Below are 24,585 nucleotides of genomic sequence, written 5' to 3' on the forward strand. Positions count from 1 at the left end.
GCCCGTCCACCGAAAGTTAATCATTGGGGCCCTCGATAATACAATTCATCATTACAAAAATACATTCATAAAAAGACAATTATTTAAAAAAAATGTAAAGTTGCAATGACATTTCAAGTTACCATACAATTTAAAATTACTATAACATTATTGAATTTGTAAATATAAAATGTAGCAAATAAAGATGATAATAATTTTTTTAGTCGCGTGGACGCGACTCTATAGTTCACTATGTCGGTCGGTCGGTCTATCTGTCGGTCCGGTATCACTATGCATTGTAGCACGCGACTTAATGGCTGTTGGCCTTGTTTTTTTAAATAAACAAAGTTTAAATTTTTATATTCATTTTATTAGATTAAAATACTTAAATTTATTCTTAACTGAGTGACCGAGCGGTTAAGTCAGTGGAAGTTGGCAGCACCGACATAGCGTGAGGGAGAAGCATGTATTGAAGTGTAACATCCACAGTACATTGAGACGACATAGTGTGTGGAATGTACTATAAATACATTTACATTTACTTTATTAAACACAGTCCTTAAAAGCTTATATTTATTGATTTATGCTTTCAGTTCATTTCCTAATTGTTCACACTTTCCCTTTCTTGTTCTTATTCCCAGCGTTAACATTAACATAAGCTGACTCTTCTACTCTATGTTGTAAATCTTGATAGGTTTGGTTTTGCTCGCCAGTGTCTACTACATAATCCATGTAAGTCTGTTAAAAAGCAAAGGATTGCTAACATAAGAAACTATTATACAATGTAGTAAATAAGCAATAAACTCATAATACAATAACTTGTGGTGATCGTACTAAAAGTCACTAAAATATAGTATGCACAATTATAATATTTTTAATCGGAATACCAGTCGTTGGTTTGTCCTCTTTATGTATCGATACTTACATCTTGTTTCCTTTTCTCTGCGTCTTGTTTCTTTAACAGTGACTTCTAATAGATTAATATGAAGTTATTATTACTCTGTATACACTACAGTATGTCTTTCAATTATATTTTGTGCAATACAATTACATAATGTTGGAAATTTTATCGAAAGTAGAATGTAGTTCATCAATTAAATTATTTTTGCCAGTGATAACTTGAAATGTTATAAGGGTTATAAAGTATAATATTCATAAGCACTCCATCTTACCAACCTTCTTTATCTTGTTGTGAGTAATTTCTGCAATGTAAAATCCTAAGGAACCAATGATGATACCAACAAAGAACATCCCGATGGTCAGACCCGTAGTATCATTACATGATTCGGCTGCTGGCTCTGAAAAGGGAAAATGTTCTATGTTAGCATATCTACTGTCCTAATCTATCAAGGTATTTTATATGATTGGTTTATTTCAATAATTACACATAACGGGTGTATACATTGATAGTAAAATTTATTTAAATAGCAGTAGTAAAATCTGGTATTGTAGAATATAATATAAGCCGTTTGTATGCAACTCATAATACTGAATATAACTAAATACAAATTGATTAATTAAACGACGCTTACTTGTAATTGGTATAGACGTGGTTTTGACTGAAACTGTAGACATAATGCTATTTTTAACTGTAATTGGTATAGACGTGGTTTTGACTAAAACTGTTGACATAATGCTATTTTTAACTGAAAGACACCGAAAACACACAATTACGCATCTAAATTAAATAAGTTTGTAGTAAGTCTGCTCAGCGCATCAGTGGCATGATTTCATAATGGTTATCTTACTGGTGCTTAATATGGTGATTTTTATATTCTAATTTAAAACAATTATTTTGTTTACATTGCATTGCAGTTGATCATGAAAAATATAAATTGTTACTCTGTATCTTAACACGAATATTAATATGAAATGAAATTTATAATTAAATAAAAAACTCATAACTTATAACAGCAGTGGGAAATTAATTACTGAAATAATTTTAGGAAAAATCTAAGTTAACTAAGTTGGTATAGTCCTAATCATTGATTGAAATTTGAGAATAGCAAAATTAACTAAATAATATCTATATGTGGCCTAGTAAAAATTTCTAAGTAGCTTCTTGTAGAAGGAACTAATACATAGCATAATAGTAGCAGAACTGAGCAGGCAACTTTCAATGAATGAATATATTCTCACTCATTTGACGAATACAGAACATTCATTATTTGAACAGCTGCTATTTTAAACTAAATCGTATTCAATTATTCCATCTTGAATCATCGTCCAAGTCTAGACTGGGAAGCTAGGCCATTCAAAAAGTCAGCACTCCAATACTGGACACAGAGTAGAACAGTTATTGACCGCGTGCACTACATGTGCATGGCAAACAAAAAGTATCACCATTTTTACAAAAACCTCATTCGTTCAATGTTTTGTTCAATGCAAGAACGACAACCGATGAGTAATTAACCATTCACGAATACAAGCAGTGTGTTATAAATAAAGTAATTATTGCAATACCAAACTGACAAAAAGTAATCAATAGATAGAAGATAAAAATTAGAGCACACATACCATTGTACAAAATAAATTTCCTAGTTGCGGTATAAAGTTTTACTGTATTTATGTGTTTGTTTATAAATGAAATAAAAAAAATTAACAAAATCTTACCAGATACTGTGATTTTGGCTGAATAAGTTGTTGATCCAATGCTGTTTGTAACTGTCAAATTAATAAAATAAAAAGCACCATGAATTTCTGATTCCGACACTTTTACTGTAAATGTTGATCCATTGTTGACAGCATCTTCGTTTCCAGGAAGATCAGTAGTCCAAAGATAAGTGAGGTCTGGGGGATTCGCTATTCCACTGAATGTCATTGTAACAGTTTCACCAGGGTAAACAATCTGATCATTTATATCATTATCATCATTAGCAACAGGTGTAACTGAAAAACAGTGAAATACAATTAATCAATCATTGGGTGTATAATATCTACCACTTCTGCACATAAACAACTTCTTCATATAAAAAAAATGTATTTTTAAATGAAAATAGAAAATACATATTGTACTGTATAAGATTGCAACTGGACATTTTCAAATTTGTAAAACAACCTCCAGATCATGCTTATGAATTATTTATAATTCAATTCAATTATGAATATTTTCATGAATTAAATGTTGGACTCACTATTGAACACTTGACAATATTTTTAGTCTCTCATTAAATTCTTACCGATATAAACTATGAAATTCACATGTTTGCAAGCTAATTCTAAAGACTGTGTTTCGGTTTTTGTCTGCAAAATACAGACTTGTAAAAAATGTACGAAAATAGATTTGCCGACCACAAATATCAGATAAGAATGAGGTAGCTTATCATACCATATTAACTGGCTTAATGGGGTGGTCGGTATGTAAATATGAAACGAACGTCATTTATATATTACATGCAAGTAAGATTCTTCATGACATGTCGTATCCTTATCTTGTAAATATTTTTCAGTACAGCTCAAATACCTACAACTTTAGACACAGTTATTCTAATGGGCATTTCTATGAGAAATGGACATGACCTGAAGATATCATTCTCAGTAATTATAAATTCTATACCTTTCCTGCATTACATATAAGTTATACTTCTATGAACAAAAATAATTATTGTAATTTCTTTTTCTGAAAATATGAAGAAAATAGCAACGTGATTTCAACAGCACTAATTTATGTAACGCGAGTTACCAAAGCATACAGTTTTCATAAATTTGTTTTTTGGGCTACAAGTAAAAGACCTTAGTTTTCTAAAGTACAATACTGCATTTTTAGTTGATATTTAAGAAAGTTTACAGTAATTAATCTTGTGAACAAATTGTTTTTATAGACATTAATATATCCTGGACATGTGAGTTACCAAAATGTATACCATTTAAAATTTAATAATGGACATTTATAAAATTATTTAAAAGTATTCTTGACGTTACATGCCATTTTGTTGGTTAATAACTTTTTAACAATAGCCTACTAGTATGAGGAGAATTTCAATTTTCTTTTTTTTTTGGTCATGTCCCATACAAATGATTATTTTTATTTTTTTTCTTGACTATAGTTCATACACTTTTCAACATTTTATTTATCTTCAAGGTAACAACACATACACTAATTTAACTACCCATAAAAAGCGAGTTCCCATGGAATAGTCCATGTTAAAGTCCCATTCCCTACATTTTTAGATCTAATTTAAGGTTACAAACTACATTTAATGTAAAAATAAATACTACATGGTCCTATTGCGATAACTTTTTTCTCTTTAAATGGTAAAAAATAGGTTGGTCCGCTATAAATCCCAACATGCACTGCGCGCTGATTGATATTTTTTTTTTTTTGCCAAAACAAATGAAAAAATCGTAACTTTTTGTCGAAAATATCAGGTTTTTCTTAATTTGTAATAATGGATTCTGGCAAAAACAGAAAGACAATTAATGCAGCAACTACTGTAGACGTCAGGCTAGGCATATATAGCTAACGTACAATGTTAATGCTGTTTACCAGCTAGACCTACAAAACTAAGCCTAGCCAAGCTCCTAAAGACCGTCCACGAGAGGACTTTCACAGTGAACTACTTTAGGTAATGCATTGTTTCTCTCTTTTTATCATCATTTACCATAAAACGTACATTTAAGACACGGAATGACCTGGTATAATGTTTTTAAAGTAAAATAATATTTATTTTAATATAACATTTATTTTAAATATTTGCACAAAAATACTCTTGAAACATCAGATATCTGTGATCTACTTGAAATAAACCAAAATGTACTTACATTCTACTTCTAGGTTTCTATTGTCACTTTTCTGTTTGTTACCAACACCATTATCTGCCTCGCACTCATAACTTCCATCATCAGCACGACTGGCTGATGTAATTGTGAACGTACATGAACCATCATGTGGTAGTACGTCATCATCTTTTATAAAGTTGCACATAGCTTCTGGACTAGAATCCACAACACATGTCAAGACAACTTCATCTCCTTCAGTTACAAGTGTCAAAAAGTTAATTTCGGGTTTATCTAAATCTATAAAATTTAAGAATAATTTATATTATTAGGCAATATTTGGTATAATTTAAAGAATACAGTAAGTTAATGAGTAAAAACAATATTGTTTAATCTTCTATCAACATATCTTATTTTGTCTTCACTTAATACACTGTTAAGGACTGGAACGATAAGAGAAATTTTAAACTATAGGATTCCTCTTTAAACCTTTAACTGTCCTATCCTATTGACAAACAGCATTTCAATTTATGAGAATTACGAGACTCAAGTTATTTACCACACATAATTAAGGGGTTACTGTACTTACAATTTACAGTCAGTGTACATATATCATCATCAACTGATGGACTATCTCCAACTAAATTGACACTACATTGATATGTGCCACTGTCACTTCTGTGAGTGTTGGTAATTACAAGAGTAATGTCATTTTCAACACTAAATTTGTCACTGTATCCAGGTTCTACTGCTCCAAATCCACCCTGATAATTTGCTATTAAATCATTTGCCCCATTGGTAACATTATACCATGTTACAACAGGAACAGCTCCACTGCTAGCTGGTACAATGTTACATGTTATTCTTGCTTCAGATCCTTCAGCTACATTTACGTCATCAACAGTCACTGTTACTGCAGAACATTTTCGTAAGACTGAATTTGTTAAAAAAAAGGGTAATAGAACATGATCAAACAATAATGGGGTTGTTTTTACTTTAAGCCACTGTCACTGTCAGTTGTATGTGGACTAACAATGTTGTTATCTATTTGCATCATTTGTTATAATTATGTTTTATACTACTGTACAGAATGATTGTTTGTTTTTATTTCGAATCCATACATCATAAATATCATACATAAAAACAGTCAAACGAAAAAACATAAGAGAGAAAACAAAGGAGAAACAATTGATGATGAATTCAGGACAACCCAATTAATCTTAAAAAAGAATTAGTTTCCATTGGGGTCCGAATAAAATATCAAAGGCAGAAAACAACGAAGAAAATGAAGAAGTATTCCAGTATTAAATTTGTAATGTTATAAAAGCAAAGCACAAATAGAACCATATTCGATTACTTACAGCATAAAAGAAAGAGATGCAAATAAATATCCTGCCTTGATAGCATTATGAAACAATTCAATTACTCGTGTACCTATCGTAAGTGGAAAAATGTTTAACGATGTTTAGATAACTTAATACAAACAATAAACTTAATTAAAAACAAAATACATTTGGACCGTACACAAAGTTCGCACTAATTTGGTCGTCATTTGCACAAAATAAGTCCATCCCTATAAAGGAAACAGCTAATGTTATATCAGCAGAGAGAGGAGGGAGAATGTATACATTGGGGAAATAGGGTATCAACATTGCCAGAATTGTACTGGAAAGTTTATAAACTACATTTCCAACGGGATCGAGAGAGTTAGGGTATAGAGGTTTTATCAGTAATGGAATATCAAAATGAGAGTTGGGGATACCAGCTCTCGGGCGAAATTCTATAATAATGACATACCTTATGTTTGATGATCCGGCGGCCGTCTAGTATGTTTCGTTGACAAAACTTAACTCCTCTCCCAACTCATAATTGTTTCATTGCCATAAAATTACAAATTTAATTTAGACCTATCGATGCCGGAAGTGACAATGAACCACTTTTTACGACTGCACAGAATTGTTTACCGTGAACGTTTATTACAAATACTCTTGCACCGTACACAAAGTTCGCACCCATTTAGTCGTCATTTACACAAAATATTAAGTCCATCCCTATCAAGGAAGTACCTTATTGTAATCCAAACAGCTAATGTATATCAGTAGGCAAACACAACAGCAACAATAACTCAAGTATCTCATGCTAATTCCAGTTCTTTATAAATATGATATAGGCCTAGACACAAACAAATAACTACAAATTGAGAGGTTAAGTAAAGAATCAGTATGTTTTTATTCATTTTTAATGAGGGTAGCCCGTCCACCAAAAGATGATCATTGTGGTCCTCGATAATACAAAAATACATTTCATAAAAAGACAATTATTAAAAAATGTAAAGTTACAATAACATTTCAAGTTATCATACAATTTAAAATTACTATAACATTATTGAATTTGTAAATATAAAATGAAGCAAATAAAGATAACATTATAAACAAAAAAGACGGCATAGTTTGTGGAATGCGCTATGAATACATTTACATTTACTTTATTAAACAGTCCTTAAAAGCTTATATCCATTGATTTATGCTTTTAGTTCAATTCTGAATAGGTCATACTTTTCCCTTTTTCTTATTCCCAGCCTTAACATTAACATAAGCTGACTCTTCTACTTTATGTTGTAAATCTTGATAGGTTTGGTTTTGCTCGCCAGTGTCTCCTACGTAATCCATGTATGTCTGTTAAAAAGCAAAGGGGTTGCTAACATAAGAAACTATTATACAATGTAGTAAATAAGCAATAAACTCACAATACAATAACTTGTGGTAATCGTACTAAAAGTCACTAAAATATAGTATGCACAATTATAATATTTTTAATCGGAATACCAGTCGTTGGTTTGTCCTCTTTATGTATCGATACTTACATCTTGTTTCCTTTTCTCTGCGTCTTGTTTCTTTAACAGTGACTTCTAATAGATTAATATGAAGTTATTATTACTCTGTATACACTACTGTATATCTTTCAATTATATTTTGTGCAATACAATTACATAATGTTGAACATTTTATTTGATCAAAAGTAGAATGTAGTTTATCAATTGAATTATTTTTGCCAGTGACAACATGAATAATTCGGAAATTATAAAGGTTATAAAGAAAAATATTCATAAGCACTCCATCTTACCAACCTTCTTTATCTTGTTGTGAGTAATTTCTGCAATGTAAAATCCTAAGGAACCAATGATGATACCAACAAAGAACATCCCGATGGTCAGACCCGTAGTATCATTACATGATTCGGCTGCTGGCTCTGAAAAGGGAAAATGTTTTATGTTAGCATATCTACTGTCCTAATCTATCAAGGTATTTTATATGATTTGTTTATTTCAATAAGTACACATACCGGGTGTATATTGATATTGAATTTAATTTAAATAGTAGTAAAATCTGGTATTGTAGAATATGAGCCAATGTCGTTTGTACTGAATATAACTAAACACAAATTGATTAATTAAACGACGCTTACTTGTAATTGGTATAGACGTGATTTTGACTGAAACTATTGACATAATGCTATTTTTAACTGAAAGACACCGAAAACAAGCAAACTCTCATCAACTAAATGAAACAAGTTTTTAGTGGCCTGCTCAGCGCATCAGTGGCATGATTTCATAATGGTTATCTTACTGGTGCTTAATATGGTGATTAATTAAAAAATATTATTTGTTTTGCATTGCATTGCAGTTGATCATGAAAAATATAAATTGTTACTTTGTATCTTAACACAAACATTAATATGAAATGACATTTATAATTAAATAAAGAACTCATAACAGCAGTGGAAAATTAATTACTGAAATAATTTTAGGAAATATCTAAGTGAACTAAGTTGGTATAGTCCTAATCATTGATTGATTTAATAATGCTTACTGGTGCTCAATTGTGATTTTGATATTCTAACCAATATAAATTTAATATTGTTTTTTTCATTGCAGTAGACCATAGGAAAAAGTATATGTTGTTTTGTTGTATCTTGATACATAAATTGATATAAACAACAGTAATTTGATTTCATCAGTTAACAGCAGAGCAAAATTAACTAAATAATATCTATATGTAGTATAAATTTCGAAGTAGCTTCTTGTTGAAGGAACTAATGCATCCATAGCATAATAGTATAAATATCCATACTCCTAAACGACTGTTTTTATGTTTAAGTGGTTTTTACAGTATAAATTAGTTCAATTATTGGTAATACTACAGTATGTTATGCAATTAAAATGATTACTACTTGACAAATCGAGACATCAACTACTTAATTGTATTTCTGATTATGAACAATCTATAATTAAACTACTATAAATCTTGCTCATGTCAATACAATTCTAGTCCATCAGGTTTTATCTTTTGCTTTGATATTAAAAAAACATTAATTTATGAGGGTAAGACCCAATACCAAGGATGTATGCTATCTACTCAGTTCCATAGTATGTTAAAACTTAAAAAGGTAGCCTATTAGTGAATAATTAACATTTAGCAGATAACACAATCTCAGAATCACAACACTGGTATTCACAGCTGTATTCAGTAGATAAATCTAACATATTTCTCATGGATATCATTTCATTTACAATCTTACCAGATATTATGATTTTAACTGAATCCGTTGTTGATCCAATGATGTTTGTAACTGTCACATTTACTAAATAAAAAGCACCATCAACCTCTGTTTCCGATACTTTCAGTGTAAATGTGGAATCAGTGTTAACTGAATCTTCATTTCCAGGAAGATCAGTAGTCCACAGATAAGTGACGTCAGAAGGATTAGCTGTTACATCAGATGTTATTGTAAAACTCTCACCAGGAGAAACAGTCTGGTCATTTATAATATCCTCATCAGGTTTATCTGAAAACCAACAAAAGTCGTGTTTAATTGTTCAGTTTTAAACCTATTAGCATTCATCGTTTGTTTAAACCTCATGCTACATTCGCAACAACCAAAAAGTAAATAAAATAATAAATATATTAAATTAAAATACTGTTAAGGCATAGATGCTTTCTCATCGAATCGGTTCGGATCCGTAACCTAACCCAATGTCGCCTACATAAGATTTGGTCTTCAATGAATATTTAAAATGTATGATTTGTTGAGTATGTATTCTTCTATGTTATTTGGTAATTAAACATTTATCCACGTCCCACATATTAAGTCACTGCGAATGACGGATTGTTAGTGTAGGTGGATCACCATGTGACAATATATCACCATTCTTATAAACGTGTAGACCTAGGCCTACATTGTAGTTAATTAGCACACATGGCGGCCCATTTTAGTGCATTGTGGAATTATAATGTAGTCATCATTTACAAAACATTAAATAATCACAAACTACTTACATTCTACTTCTAGGTTTCTATTGTCACTTTTCTGTTTGTTACCAAAACCACTATCTGCCTCGCACTCATAACTTCCGTCATCATTGGGACTGGCTGATGGAATTGTAAACGTACATGAACCATCATGTGGTAGTACGTCACCATCTTTTATAAAGTTGCACATAGCTTCTGGACTAGAATCCACAACACAGGTCATGACAACTTCATCTCCTTCAGTTACAAGTGTCGAAAACCTAATTATAGGTTTATCCAAATCTATAAAATTTAAGAATAATCTATATTACTGTATTTGGCAATAAAAATAGTACAATTTAAAAATGGGATCATTTGAGTTAAAAACAATATTGTTTAATCCTATATCAACACAATTGTCTCACTTAATAAAATCACTGAATACAATTTTCAGGCAGGAAATAATCCAGATGAATTCGAGTGGAGTATGAACTTTTACCCCTTAACCATGGTACTTATCCAAGTTATAATAATAATAATGTTCAATTTACTATAGCGCAAAATGCAGGACACCTCTAAGCGCTGAACAATCAACAGAAAAAAAAAGAGAAACAACTAAAGAAAATGCAAATTAAAAAGGTGGGATTAAAGTTATTCGTAATTACGTTTTTTTCTGAAAATCTGACACTACTGCGTTTTAAAATAAGCGTACCCATGGATAAAAAATAAAAGATTTACTCACAATTTACAGTCAGAGTGCATATATCATCATCAGATGATGGACTATCTCCAACTAAATTGACACTACATTGATATGTTCCACTGTCACTTCTGTGAGTGTTGGTAATTACAAGAGTAATGTCATTTTCAACACTAAATTTGTCACTGTATCCAGGTTCTACTGTTCCAAATCCACCCTGATAGTTTGCTATTAAATCATTTGCCCCATTGCCCAGTGGGCACAGAACATAATTTCAACGTTGAATCAACGTTGAAATATAGTTGATTTGTTGAAATCATGTTGTCAGCGTATTTCAAACGTTGAATCAACGTTGAAATAACATTTTTTCCCTAACTATTTTTTTAACGTTTATTAATAAACATTGAATCAACGTTGAAATAACATTTTCTTTTCAATAAAATGTTTATGTTCATTTATCAATGTTAATCAAATGTTGAAATAACATTGTCTTTTTAACTAGTAATTTACGTTAATTTATAAATGTTGATTCAACGTTGAAATAACATCGTCTTTCTAACAAATGTTTTACGTTAATTTATAAATGTTGATTTAACGTTGAAATAACATTGTCTTTCTAACTAGTAATTTACGTTAATTTATCAATGTTGATCCAACGTTGAAATAACATTGTATTTTTAACTAGAAATTTACGTTAATTTATCAATGTTGATCCAACGTTGAAATAACATTGTATTTTTAACTAGAAATTTACGTTAATTTATCAATGTTGATCCAACGTTGAAATAACATTGTATTTTTAACTAGTAATTTACGTTTTATTATCAATGTTGATCCAACGTTGAAATAACATTGTCTTTCTAACTAGTAATTTAAGTTAATTTATCAACGCCAACTTGGTAATAATATAGACAATACTCACACAGATAATACAACTGAATAACCGATACTTGAGGTATAACAATAATGTAACTTTATTAACAAAGCAAACAGTAAACATTCGTATGTAAAACAACAACAACGAGGGGGCTCATATGGAGCGCCGTACGTGACATAACAGCCAAACTGGCGTGACTACCTTTTTTCCTTTTCTCAAAAAAAAACAAAGTCAACAACAAAAACGGCAAATCGGGACAAACTGTGAATCATATATAAAAAATTGAAAAACGAGCTTTCATCGGGTAGACTGCCCTCCAGCTTGGGGATTATTCTGCCCCACAATACTTATCAGAAGTCACTTGTCAAGTACAAAATCGTTAAGATGAGTGGGTAAGCGATGACTGCGAGTAGATCGTCTGGGTTCTATCACTGGTGGTGGAATAACGACTTTATGGAGGTCAGTGAGAGGGCGGACATCATCAGAAGCAGCAGGAGTTAAGAACTCTGAGTCGGTACCGGTAGGCAATGGATCAACCTGGTAAGCGTGATCGGCTGGGGTTGACAGCTCAATAGGTATGTTTGTACGCGGTGGCTCAGGAATTTGATAATCGTCATCGCTGTTCGAGTCCTCTTGGTAATAATGTTGCGATCGAGGAGATGGTGACGAGGGAACCTTGTAGCATTCAGTACGCTTGACTTTGTACGCCGTACTACGTAACTGAGAACCGATAAATTTGCGGATATTGCACCAAGTGTTATCAACGGACGTTACGAGATAACGATGACGGGCCTTTGACTTGTTGCGATCGGCTAAGACGTACACAAGATCACCAACATCAATATCGGAGCTTGCTGGAAAACGGCCCGTTGGAGCCTTTGATCTTTCACTATGTGCATGATTGGCTAAACGACGTTTGTGCTGTGAGATAATTAATTGACTGTCAGACAGAGGAATTTGGTCGTTAGTAAATTGGTCGCGTTGTGTCCACATCTCCCTAGAAGAGAGACCACATGAGCGTAGTCGAGAGTTTAAGCAAGCCATAGTAATTTTGAGCATAGTTGGGGTGACTAATCCACCAGTGGGTTCTTGTGTAAGAAGTTCGTCTTCCACTTCACGTACGGCCTTTTCGGCGATTGGGTTCTTATTTGGGTTTTTGGTTCTTCCTAGCTCAATCATTATTCTGTGGTGCGCTAACAACTTATCGCTGACCAACGAAGCAAATCCAGGAGCAGGGTCGGTGCGAATTACAGCGTGTGGGCCGTCAAGAGGCCTGAGCTCAATACAAAGGCGGATTAAACCGTCTCGTAGACTGTCGTGACGTTCGCTGTCGATAATGCACGCGACTGTAAATGATGTTACACACTCTCGCATCACTAGAATAAGTTGTCGTTCACGCTTAATTACATCAGCAGCGAAGGTGGTACCAACTGCATCGGGTGGGTCTCCGGTGGACTGCGGGATAACGGTATGTGGAATAGAGCGAAGGGCAGCGCAGTGGTGACATCCTGCTGAGATACGCTCCACAGAGGCATCCATGTCGAGAGCGAAGAAATATCTGCGAACGATCGTTTTAAGCTGATGGCACGAAGGGTGGTCAAAACGCAGATGAAGTGCTGTGAGAAGGCCCTCGAGGACATCACGAGGAACAACAATACATTCGCGTACGGGTGCGAGTGGCTCATCCCTACGAACGACCAAAAGACCATCCTTGGCTATGGTAGAAAACCGTAGAAGGCGCTTGACATCTTTAATGTTTGTGACTTTTTTGTGGGGGCGAGTACCCTGAGAAAGGTGAGCGTGAGTGCGTCGTAGGACCGAACATTCAGACTGGATGGCCAGCCAAGCAGGACGACTAGTGAAAGGTAGCTTAGTGGAGCCAGATATAACGTCTTTAATGTTCACTTGGAAAACAACAGAGTCTTCGGTTTGTTGGACAAAAGAGCAGATTTGGCAAGAAGGAGCGTCACAAGGTTGTGCGTTCCTGCTCCCGAAGTCAGACGGCATATTTGCGGAACCTGCGAGGTGGTGAACAGATGCGTGATAGCGGCTAACAGTGGATAAGAAGGTTGAAACCCGAGGACTCACAGAGAATTCACCTCTGCACAACTTTTCGTAGGCTTGGACACACGGCTTACTGTCTGTCAAAATGTGTGCCTGATGTGCGGATTGTATGATAAATGGACTAAAGTGTTTTGTGGATGCGGCAATTGAAAGAGCTTCGACTTCACATGGTAACCAGGTCATTTGTCGTCCGCGTAGTTTAGCGCTATAAAAACCAGCGAGTAATGGTTTGGTGTCACGGGAGACATACAAGGTGGAAGCTATGCCATATTTCTTGACGGCACCATCAGTAACAATCCACAATTGGTCACTTGCTCGTGGGATGGCAATCGTGTGTGGTGAGTTGAGGATAGATTGCGCACTTGCGAAACTAGCGAGCAATTCGTCAGACCAGTCTATCTTCTCTTGGGATTGTCGTCCAGCGACAGCAGCTTCAAGAGGTGACAAAATAGGTGCACATCGCGGGAGAACGCGAGATAGCATCTTAAATGCGCCAATGAACGATCGTAATCCGGTCACGGTGACTGGTCTCGGGCAGCTAGATAATGTTGAAATGCGATGAGAGCTAGCTCGGAGTGTCCCTTGGCTCCATATCCACCCAAGAATGTTAGTAGTCTTAGGACAGATAACGGTTTTGGTAGCGGATAAATGTAGTCCTGAGTTGGATAGTGCATGAAGGATTCTTCTCCATACGTTCAAGACCTCTTCAACTGTATTACCGCCGCAGTAAAGATCATCAGCGAGTTTTGTAGCTGAACCTTCTTCTAAAAAATCACCCACTACTCTGCTTAGAAGTTCTTCCAATGCGGTCTCTGACCCCGGCATGCCCATTGCGCAACGGGTATATACCCGGACACCGTGAAATGGAGTGACGATTCCGCAATATTTCATGGACGGTTTTGAAAGTGGAATTTGGTAAAAAGCGTTGGTGAGATCCGTTGTTATAATGTATTTCCACTGTCCGATTTTAAGAAGAGTGGAGTCGACGTCAGGCATGAGTGACGGTTGTGGTTTGCTGTACCTGCCGACATCGGCAAAGGATGTCACTAATCTGGAACCGCCGTTGGGTTTCTTCACGAGGAATGACGGATTGAGATATTCTACAGCAACTCCAACATCTTCTGGACGGGCAAAAACTCCAAGTGTTTCGAGTTCGTCAAATTTGTGTTGTAGTTCGAGGAGCTTGTCTCTTGCATACTGAGGAAGACGACCTTTGCGTTGTGGGGGTTGGACTGGTCCCATATTTACGGTGGCAACAAACGGGCCTACAGCACCATTATAACCTTTAAAGGAAGGGTTGAAAATGTCATCATACTCCTTGTGGAGGCTAGTAAATTGTTCGAGTATGTTGCGAGGTAGAATGCTATCCGGATCCAGCTTAATGCTATCAGAGAAGCAAGTGTGAACTGTTGTAGTGTTAAGCTTTGGTGGTTTAATCGGGGATGATGAAGTGTCAGGTAGGTTAGGTGTAAACACAGGGCTAGCTTGGCAAAACTGTTCATGGCGTGAAAGCACTTTGGGTTCGTCTGACAGGTTAGGAATGCGAATTCGTCCGGCAACGCACGATATGATACGTGGTTCAGGCCAAACATGAGATGGCAAAGATGTTTTCGAGATTGGTGCATCAATGCGAGGTTCAATAACCGATACTTGAGGTATAACAATAATGTAACTTTATTAACAAAGCAAACAGTAAACATTCGTATGTAAAACAACAACAACGAGGGGGCTCATATGGAGCGCCGTACGTGACATAACAGCCAAACTGGCGCAATGTTGATCCAACGTTGAAATAACATTGTATTTTTAACTAGTAATTTACGTTAATTTATCAATGTTGATCCAACGTTGAAATAACATTGTCTTTCTAACTAGTAATTTACGTTAATTTATCAATGTTGATCCAACATTAAAATCACATTGTATTTTTAACTAGAAATTTACATTAATTTATCAATGTTGATCCAATGTTGAAATAACATTGTATTTTCAACTAGAAATTTACGTTAATTTATCAATGTTGATCCAACGTTGAAATAACATTGTATTTTTAACAAGAAATTCACGTTAATTTATCAATGTTGATCCAACGTTAAAATAACATTGTATTTCTAACTAGTAATTTACGTTAAATTATCAATGTTGATCCAACATTGAAATAACATTGTATTTTTAACTAGTAATTTACGTTTGTTTATCAATGTTGATCCAACGTTGAAATAACATTGTATTTTTAACTAGAAATTTACGTTAATTTATTAATGTTGATCCAACGTTGAAATAACATTGTCTTTCTAACTAGTAATTTACGTTAATTTATCAATGTTGATCCAACGTTGAAATGACATTGTATTTTTAACTAGTAATTTACGTTAATTTATCAATGTTGATCCAACGTTGAAATAACATTGTATTTTTAACTAGTAATTTACGTTAATTTATCAATGTTGATCCAACGTTGAAATAACATTGTATTTTTAACTATAGTAATTTACGTTAATTTATCAATGTTGATCCAACGTTGAAATAACATTGTCTTTTATCTAGAAATTTACGTTAATTTATCAATGTTGATCCAACGTTGAAATAACATTGTATTTTTAACAAGAAATTTACGTTAATTTATCAATGTTGATCCAACTTTGAAATGACATTGTATTGTTAACTAGTAATTTACGTTAATTTATCAATGTTGATCCAACCTTGAAATAACATTGTATTTTAACTAGTAATTTACGTTAATTTATCAATGTTGATCCAACGTTGAAATAACATTGTCTTTCTAACTAGTAATTTACGTTAATTTATCAATGTTGATCATCCAACGTTGAAATAACATTGTATTTTTAACTAGAAATTTACGTTATTTTATCAATGTTGATACAACGTTGAAATAACATTGTCTTTCTATATAGAAATTTACGTTAATTTATCAATGTTGATCCAACGTTGAAATAACATTGTATTTTTAACAAGAAATTTACGTTAATTTATCAATGTTGATCCAACGTTTAAATAACATTGTATTTTTAACTAGTAATTTGCGTTAATTTATCAATGTTGATCCAACGTTGAAATAACATTGTATTTTTAACTAGTAATTTACGTTAATTTATCAATGTTGATCCAACGTTGAAATAACATTGTATTTTTAACTAGAAATTTACGTTAATTTATTAATGTTGATCCAACGTTGAAATAACATTGTCTTTCTAACTAGTAATTTACGTTAATTTATCAATTCTATTTAATACTTTGGTTAAAATGACATGTTTTTAACGTTAATATTAAATAATATGTGTTTAAGTGCGTTCCATTGATGTTTCAACGTTAAATTAACATTATATTTCAGTTGGCGTTTTTTTATCATCCTTGTAAAACAATAAATGTATGATATAGCTTGATTATTGGTTATTTAGGAATTTTAGATTGGCAAATATTATTGTCTCTGTATAATACAAAAATGTTCTAGCTAGAAGTTGTGTTGAAAATTGAATGATCCTTTCATGCAAGATCAAATTTCATAAGATAAGAGCTTGTCAATGTCATTGGTTAGTTTCGTTTTGATCAAATTTTGAAACTGGTGTCAGTTTCAGTTACTTCGACGTAGGCTAGGCCTAGGCCTAGTAGTGGTGTGTAGAAAAAAAAGGCTCATCATTGAAATTGTCAAATAAGTATGTTTTCAGGTAGGAAAACAATCTTTTTTATTTGTAATCTACTAATTTATAAGCTTAGAGCTTGACTATTTTACCCTTATCAATAGCTAGCCTCTAGTCTAGTAGGCCACACATGCATAGCTAGGCTATATAGGTAGTAGCCTATTTTTAAGTAGGCTAGGCAGGCTGCCAAACTGATTTCACTCACTAGGCCTACAGTAGTGGAAGCATTTAGTATCATGCCTGTCAAGGGCAAACATTTGCCTTGCCAAGGATAACTACAGTACTGTACTTATTATGGTTATAAAATGGTATGTATTAGGGAACCCGTATTAGGCCTTAGTTCAATTCTTTCTTAATTTATCCAAAGCAAAAGTATATATAAATATAACATTATAATAATTTAATATATAATTAGTTGGCCTAGCTAGCTTTTTGCTAGGCTGTCTACAGTAGCTGCTAATGCTATTATTAGTATTAATACAGTAGTATACAAACACATGCTAGCCTAGGACGGTTATTTGTTAAACTCACTCGCTTTCTTTATTTCAGATTGTAGGCCTAGCTAAGGCCCTTAGGCCTATGCCTAGCTAGCTAGAGTACAAAATAATGAAGTACATGACTGTATAATCTTTTCTATGTGAATCAAACGAGAAAAATTTAATGGATGATCAATATTTTTATATACAAAAGGTTGGTATTTATAGTTCTTAACTTTAATATAATTGAATAAATATTAATACAGTGTTGCAATATTATTTACATAAATTGAATTGATTGCATATTTTACGTGTAAGTGTGAAATGATGTTCTGAATTGAATTTTTGTTTATGTACAGTATGATTTTTGAACAATGTGTTAAAGATATAAATTATAATTGAACTGAACAATTTAAAAAAAAAATGTTTTGTTGAATATGCCGTCACTATAGAGTTGTTCACTTTGACCAAAAATTAGAATTTAAAAAATGCATTTGTACCTGAAAAGGGGGACAATTTAAACAAACAATTGGTTTTTGGTTAAATATACTGTTTATTTTGTATTTTTGTTAAGTGAAATCTTTATTGTTTTTGTTTATTTTCTACGGCAAGTGAATATCTTTGTTAAAATTGCAAAATGGCTAGGTATTCAAAGTATGATTGTATTAATCTTCATTGTTCATGTTTTTTGGGGACAATAAATCTTCGCCGTGGTTAGGATTCTGGCACCGGAACTCAACTGCCCACCGTTAAGGAATCCGACACGCTATTGCGCATGCCCAGAGCGAAGTAATTATAGCTTGCACTAGTGCCACAGACCGCACACACCACCACCACACCGCACCGAAAGTCGGAGTGTTAACTAGGGATTTACTGTGGCGTTTACTGTAGCCTATTTAGTCGTCGGGCGAGGGAGCGATGGATTAAACTTGGCCTAGGCCATACATGAATTAATAATTAAAATACGACTACGCCACGCGTTAAAATAATTATGATATTTTTTAAGAATCAGTATCTATCTAAGAATCGTAATTCTGTATTTTTATTAGACAGAGGAAGTATGATCGTTCGGAACGGGAGAAAAACACAGGCCTGCCCTAGTGTCATAACGCTTGTATTGCGTATTTTAAGAAATGTACGAAAGTGAATAGCGTAGCGTTGTGACCCCGACTTCCGGGCCGAAAAACAGTTCTGTTTTTTCACATCCGCGCGGCGGCTGCTGTCAACAATTAAATCAACTTGTATTGCATGTTATCTTGTTACGTACAGTATAGTGCGTTATATGAAATCTTTTATTTTGTACTTGAAAAATCATAAAACTGGTTATGTAATTATAATTATTCATAATTATATGAAGTTTATATATTTATTACAAAATAAATAGGTCCACTGGTCACATCTACTACTGGTAGGCCTAAAAAAGGCCTACTAGTAGTATTATTCAGTAGGCATCTAGGCTAGTTCGCCGTGGCGCAGCTATTAAATGATCCATCGCTGTACGTTAGTATGGAGTCGCCGATTACCTCGCTCTGGGCATGCGCAATAGCGTGTCGGATTCCCTAACGCTGGGCAGTTGAGTTCCGGTGCCGGAATCCTAACCACGGCGATAAGTCTTTCAATTAATTTTTTACTGTATTATTTTTGTTTAAAACTACAGTAACTTGATTGAATTTGTTTCAGGTTTGGAAAAATGATATTTCCACACTTTTGGAAAGCATAGGACAATGTCAACACAAGAATCGAGGCAACTGTTTATTGACTAATCGGAACAATGCAATTACAGTATTGTGTTATTGCCATTTCATTTGGACTTCTGCAACATTAGCACAAGGCACCTGTGACGTGTGTTGTATTTATTGTGTTTTACTGTAATCAGCCAATATTTATAGTTATTCAATCATGTTAGTTGGCAAACATATTACAAACTGGTTATTAGTATATTTTTTATACTTAACTTTGGTACCTGAGAACTGTCAGTGAGGATGTACATTAGTTGATTGTTGCTTGGATTTTGCCTGATGATTTGATAACACCTGATTAAATGTTATTTTATGTTTTTATAGAAATTAAAGATTAGTAAGATATACAGTATTTATAAAATGTCTCTATTGATGGATTCTGCGACGTAACAGTATACTTTACTACCAACTACTTTAAAACCGTTGATTCAAATTGGATATAGTAATTCAACAAATCAATTACCATTGAAAATATGCCAGATTTCAGCTTGATTTATTTTGGTTGTGTTACTATAAGCTGTTCTTCTATTAACTAAACCATTGCTATGTTAAATTAATGTTGATAATGTCTATGTTGAATCACGGTAAAAATGTGTTTACACTAAATCAACGTTGATCTGTATACGTTGATTAAACGTTATTTTTTCTACCTTGAATTTGGTTGATTACTCTACAATGGATCAACGTTGATATTTTTTAAAATTTAAACTTTAATTCAACAGTTTTTCAGCGTTATTTCAATGTTTGCGGATAATGTTGAATTAACTTTAATATTTCAACATTGAATCAAAGTTGATAATTTCAACGTTAAATCTATGTTGAAATTTACGTTGATGCAAATTTTCATTTCAACTTAATTATTACGTTGTTTCAACGTTAATAATTTCAACATTGAATCAACATTGATAATTTCAACGTAGACATTTTAACGTTGTTTCAACGTTGATAATTTCTATGTTGATTCAACGTTGACATTTACGTTGAGGCAAACTTTCATTTTCAACCATTTTTTCAACGTTATTTCAACGTTACCTATTTTAACGTTGTTTCAACGTTGATAATTTCTATGTTGATTCAACGTTGACATTTACGTTGAGGCAAACTTTCATTTTCAACCATTTTTTCAACGTTATTTCAACGTTACCTATTTTAACGTTGTTTCAACGTTGATAATTTCTATGTTGATTCAACGTTGACATTTAAGTTGAGGCAAACTTTCATTTTCAACCATTTTTTCAACGTTATTTCAACGTTACTTATTTGAACGTTGTTTCAACGTTGATAATTTCTATGTTGATTCAACGTTGACATTTACGTTGAGGCAAACTTTCATTTTCAACCATTTTTTCAACGTTATTTCAACGTTACCTATTTTAACGTTGTTTCAACGTTGATAATTTCTATGTTGATTCAACGTTGACATTTACGTTGAGGCAAACTTTCATTTTCAACCACTTTTTCAACGTTATTTCAACGTTTGCAGATAACGTTGAAATAACGTTAATTCAACCAATTTTTGCCCACTGGGTGGTAACATTATACCATGTTACAGTAGGAACAGCTCCACTGCTATCTGGTACAATGTTACATGTTATTCTTGCTTCAGATCCTTCAGCTACATATATGTCATCAGCAGTCACTGTTACAGCAGAACATTTTCGTAAGACTAAATTTTGTTAAACAAAAAAGTAATGGTTGATCAACCAATAAATGGATTAATTTTATTTTAACAACCCGATATGGGCAACTTTCCACAATTGTATATTGAGGAAAATGCTGTGATCTATTAGTATTTGTAAGAATTATGTTTTAAACTACTGTACAACATTATACATTAAAGTATACCAGTATTCAATTGTTAATGTTATAAAAAAAAAATACAAATTTGACCATATTCGATTATACTTACAGCATAAAAGAAAGAGATGCAAATAAATATCCTGCCTTGATAGCATTATCCACAATTCAATTACTCGTGTATCTTAAGTTGGGAAAAAATGTAACGTTAACGATGTTTAGATAACTTAATATAAATAATTATCCAACAAATACATAGTGTTTTAACCACGTTTCAACATAGGTAGTGTACAGGATTGTAATGGTGCTGCACAAGACTAGCACAAATAAGAATTTAGTGGGAAAGTCCCTGGTGCGATACCAGTCAGTAATGTCTATCTAAACATATAATACCTTATTGCTGGTGATTCGTCTAGTATTTCATATTTCGTTGAAAGGCTGTTTCATTGCCGTAAATTTAAAACAAACCGATGCCGGAAGCGAAAATAAACCGTTCTTTAGTACTACAAAGAATTATTTTCCTTCAACGTAAGTTTATTACAAAATACTTTTGGACCGTACACAAAGTTCGCACCAATTTGGTCGTCATTTGCACAAAATATTAAGTCCATCCCTATCAAGGAAGTACCTTATTGTAATGCAAAAGGTTAAGGTATATCAGTAGGCAAACATAACAGCAGGTTTTTGCTGAAACCGCTAACATAATGCCATTTTTAACTGTAAAGCCTGGTTTCCTGTCGACGTAAGAACACCACTTTTATTGCGACTACGTCGATTTGTCGTAAGAAATGCGGAAACCGATTACGATCGAAAATTTATAAAATCGACGCAACGTAAGAAAAATGGTAACGACAAACGATTTTACAGGAAACCGATGACCTAACACTATTGTTGCGTTACATTTTTACGATTTTACAGGAAACCGGGATTTTTGATCTTACGCTTGAATGAACGCATGAACTTGAAGTCAAATTTCGTAGAGACGTAAGCGCAATCGTGACAAGCAACCAATGAGCGACGTTATGAACGAGAGTTATGACGTAATGTGTATGACCTTATAGTGAAATAAAGCCGGAAAATAACAACATTTGTATGTATTTACTACTATAATTTTAGTCCACTTTACGATTTTGTACATACTTTACAAATGCACAGTAGTTTCAATATAATAATGCTCTAATCAGGGAGTTTACAACTCATATCAAAATATAATACTCTTTATGGACGTGCAATAAACAATCAGCATTTCAAAGGAACCGACATTCTTCTGTTCTCTTTGCCGGTAGAAACGTCGCGAAAATGAACATTTGCAACAAGATAAACTTTCTCTTCTTCAATTCTTTCTAAATCTGTTCTCTTCTTTGTCGTCTTCTTCGCAACATCCTATAGCAGGTTATTATCTTTGCTAGATCTTTACTAATCATCTTTTATTACCAGCCTGGGCTATCTACTGAAAATAATATGTTGGTGTGCTGCACTGACATTGCTGCTGATTAGCTACAGGTACAATAACAAAATTCAACATTTCGCGCGAAAAATGATAAAACCCGCTCTAAAAAGAAACACCAATCAGAGATATTGTTTCAAATACGTCATAAATCGACTTACGAAAAAAATTTCAACTTTTGTAACAACACTAAAATCGACGTAACCATACGTATGGGCGGCCATTAGGGCCAAAATAGACAAACGTTGCCGTACGAACAATTCCGCTCCCGTAAGGCAAACTAATGGCGTTAAAGACATAATTCCTCGAGTGACAAACAAATATTGCCGTACGGACACACAAACACATTGCCGTATGGTTAAATTGGCGTAAGGACCAAAATTGGCGTAAGGACAAAAATTGGCGTAAGGACAAAAATTGGCGTAAGGACAAAAATTGCCGAAAGGACAAAATTGCCGAAAGGACAAAAATTGGCGTAAGGACAAATTGGCGTACAGTCTAACTAAATATAAACGTTGAGGGCAGCATAGTATTTTAAAACAACGTGACTGAAACCACTCTGTGTCCAGTCCTGCTGGGGAATAAAAACATAATCATGGAAGGCTTGTGTCAAGCTAGCCAACAATAAGCCAGCCGACAATAAGCCAGCCCACTTTTATTTTTTCCAGCCAACAATAACTATGAAACGCCGTTTGTGTATTTTTTACATTTTCAGTGTTACTTATGGTTTTTATGGTATTAGAAATTAAATATTTGTGAGAAAACGGCGGATTGTTCCTGGGAGTCACTTGGTGGGATTATACTAGAGGGTACCTCCCTCCGTAGTCGTCCAGTATAAGTTAGAGTAGCTAGATCGCTGGTTCCGTTTACTCGGCATTTATCTTTTAAATCTGAGTATATATAATGTATATAATATGTATTTCACTATAATATTAAAAATCGTAATTGAGTTACACTCAGATTTAAAAGATAAATGTAAACGGGACTAGTGGTCCTACTCTAACATCTGGACGACTAAGGAGGTACCCCAGTATAATTATATAAATAAGTGACTACCAGGAGCAATCCGCCGTTGTTTTCTCACAAATACAGTATTGAATTTCACTATAAAATTAAAAATCGTAATTGAGTTACACTCAGATTTAAAAGATGAGGGCTGAGTAAACGGGACCAGTGGCCATACTATAACTTATACTGGACGACTACGGAGGGAGGTACCCTAATATAATCCCATGCTTTTACTGACCTTTGACCCAAAAATGAATGAGTTGTCGCACGATTTGATTGAGGTATGTTCAATGTAACATACTATTTTTAAGTTTTGTATTCTTATTTTTAACCGATTTATGTTTGATTTACGCGAATTTTATACCAAATTCACTTTTTAATTTTATTTTTTTTAAGAGAGAGAAGAGAGAGAGTGAAAGTGATAAGGTTACACTTCAGAGTCAATGGTTTTGGCTAACTCAATTTTGCTTATATGTATAATAATGTTTTTCTTTTATATAACTTTAATTTTGCATGCCACTACTATAACCATTTTTATATTTTAAATAGATTAGAAAAAAAAAGGGAAACAGAGGGATGTAATATAATGATATACTTTTATAATTAAGAAATCAACCTTTGTATTAGAATTCAATAAGTTCACAAACTTGGCCCAGAAAGTCCAGAGGAGAGTTTGTCCAGATGTTTTAAAAGTCCATTTAGTTTATAATTGAACCCCTAAAGAAAACACTTAGCTTAACCTTACGACCTCTCCCCTCGTTAAACCAGGAGAGATTGACACTATTTAAGTACAGATTTGACAGTGTTATCCATCATTGAAATACCTTATTATACC

General features: G+C 33.4%; 3 protein-coding genes and 1 long non-coding RNA gene across 6 annotated transcripts in view; 1 reads left to right on the forward strand and 3 right to left on the reverse strand.

Moving 5' to 3' along the window:
- The window catches only part of LOC144849908 (uncharacterized), a 95,774-nt gene that overhangs the window by 18,771 nt on the left and 52,418 nt on the right, over positions 1-24,585 (forward strand). The gene's annotated exons all lie outside the window — the stretch shown is intronic.
- LOC144849912 (cell adhesion molecule CEACAM6-like) lies at positions 9-6,732 on the reverse strand. The gene is made up of 9 exons (XM_078707036.1): positions 6,493-6,732; positions 6,057-6,129; positions 5,285-5,629; positions 4,741-4,995; positions 2,593-2,868; positions 1,512-1,625; positions 1,156-1,277; positions 905-949; positions 9-717 (listed from the first exon to the last, which is right to left on the reverse strand). The coding sequence occupies exons 2-9, from the start codon at positions 6,100-6,102 to the stop codon at positions 589-591; spliced, it is 1,332 nt and encodes a 443-aa protein (XP_078563162.1). The 5' UTR covers positions 6,103-6,129; positions 6,493-6,732; the 3' UTR covers positions 9-588.
- On the reverse strand, positions 6,927-11,268 carry LOC144849919 (uncharacterized). Of its 3 annotated transcripts, none has more exons than XM_078707045.1 (6): positions 10,726-11,244; positions 10,032-10,286; positions 9,274-9,540; positions 7,823-7,944; positions 7,559-7,603; positions 6,927-7,370 (listed from the first exon to the last, which is right to left on the reverse strand). In XM_078707045.1, the coding sequence occupies exons 2-6, from the start codon at positions 10,225-10,227 to the stop codon at positions 7,245-7,247; spliced, it is 756 nt and encodes a 251-aa protein (XP_078563171.1). In that variant the 5' UTR covers positions 10,228-10,286; positions 10,726-11,244; the 3' UTR covers positions 6,927-7,244. The 3 variants fall into 3 exon arrangements, with proteins under 3 accessions (XP_078563171.1, XP_078563172.1, XP_078563173.1); XM_078707046.1 differs by having other exon boundaries at positions 7,234-7,370; positions 7,521-7,603; positions 10,726-11,254; XM_078707047.1 differs by lacking the exons at positions 6,927-7,370; positions 7,559-7,603; positions 7,823-7,944 and adding an exon at positions 7,967-8,217 and having other exon boundaries at positions 10,726-11,268.
- LOC144850796 (uncharacterized) lies at positions 20,825-21,791 on the reverse strand. Its single transcript, XR_013614120.1, has 3 exons — positions 21,689-21,791; positions 21,408-21,479; positions 20,825-21,164 (listed from the first exon to the last, which is right to left on the reverse strand). It is a non-coding gene; the product is annotated as an uncharacterized LOC144850796 (long non-coding RNA).

This window comes from Antedon bifida, chromosome 8, assembly GCF_963402885.1.
Source record: "Antedon bifida chromosome 8, ecAntBifi1.1, whole genome shotgun sequence".
Classification (NCBI taxonomy): Eukaryota; Metazoa; Echinodermata; class Crinoidea; order Comatulida; family Antedonidae; genus Antedon; species Antedon bifida.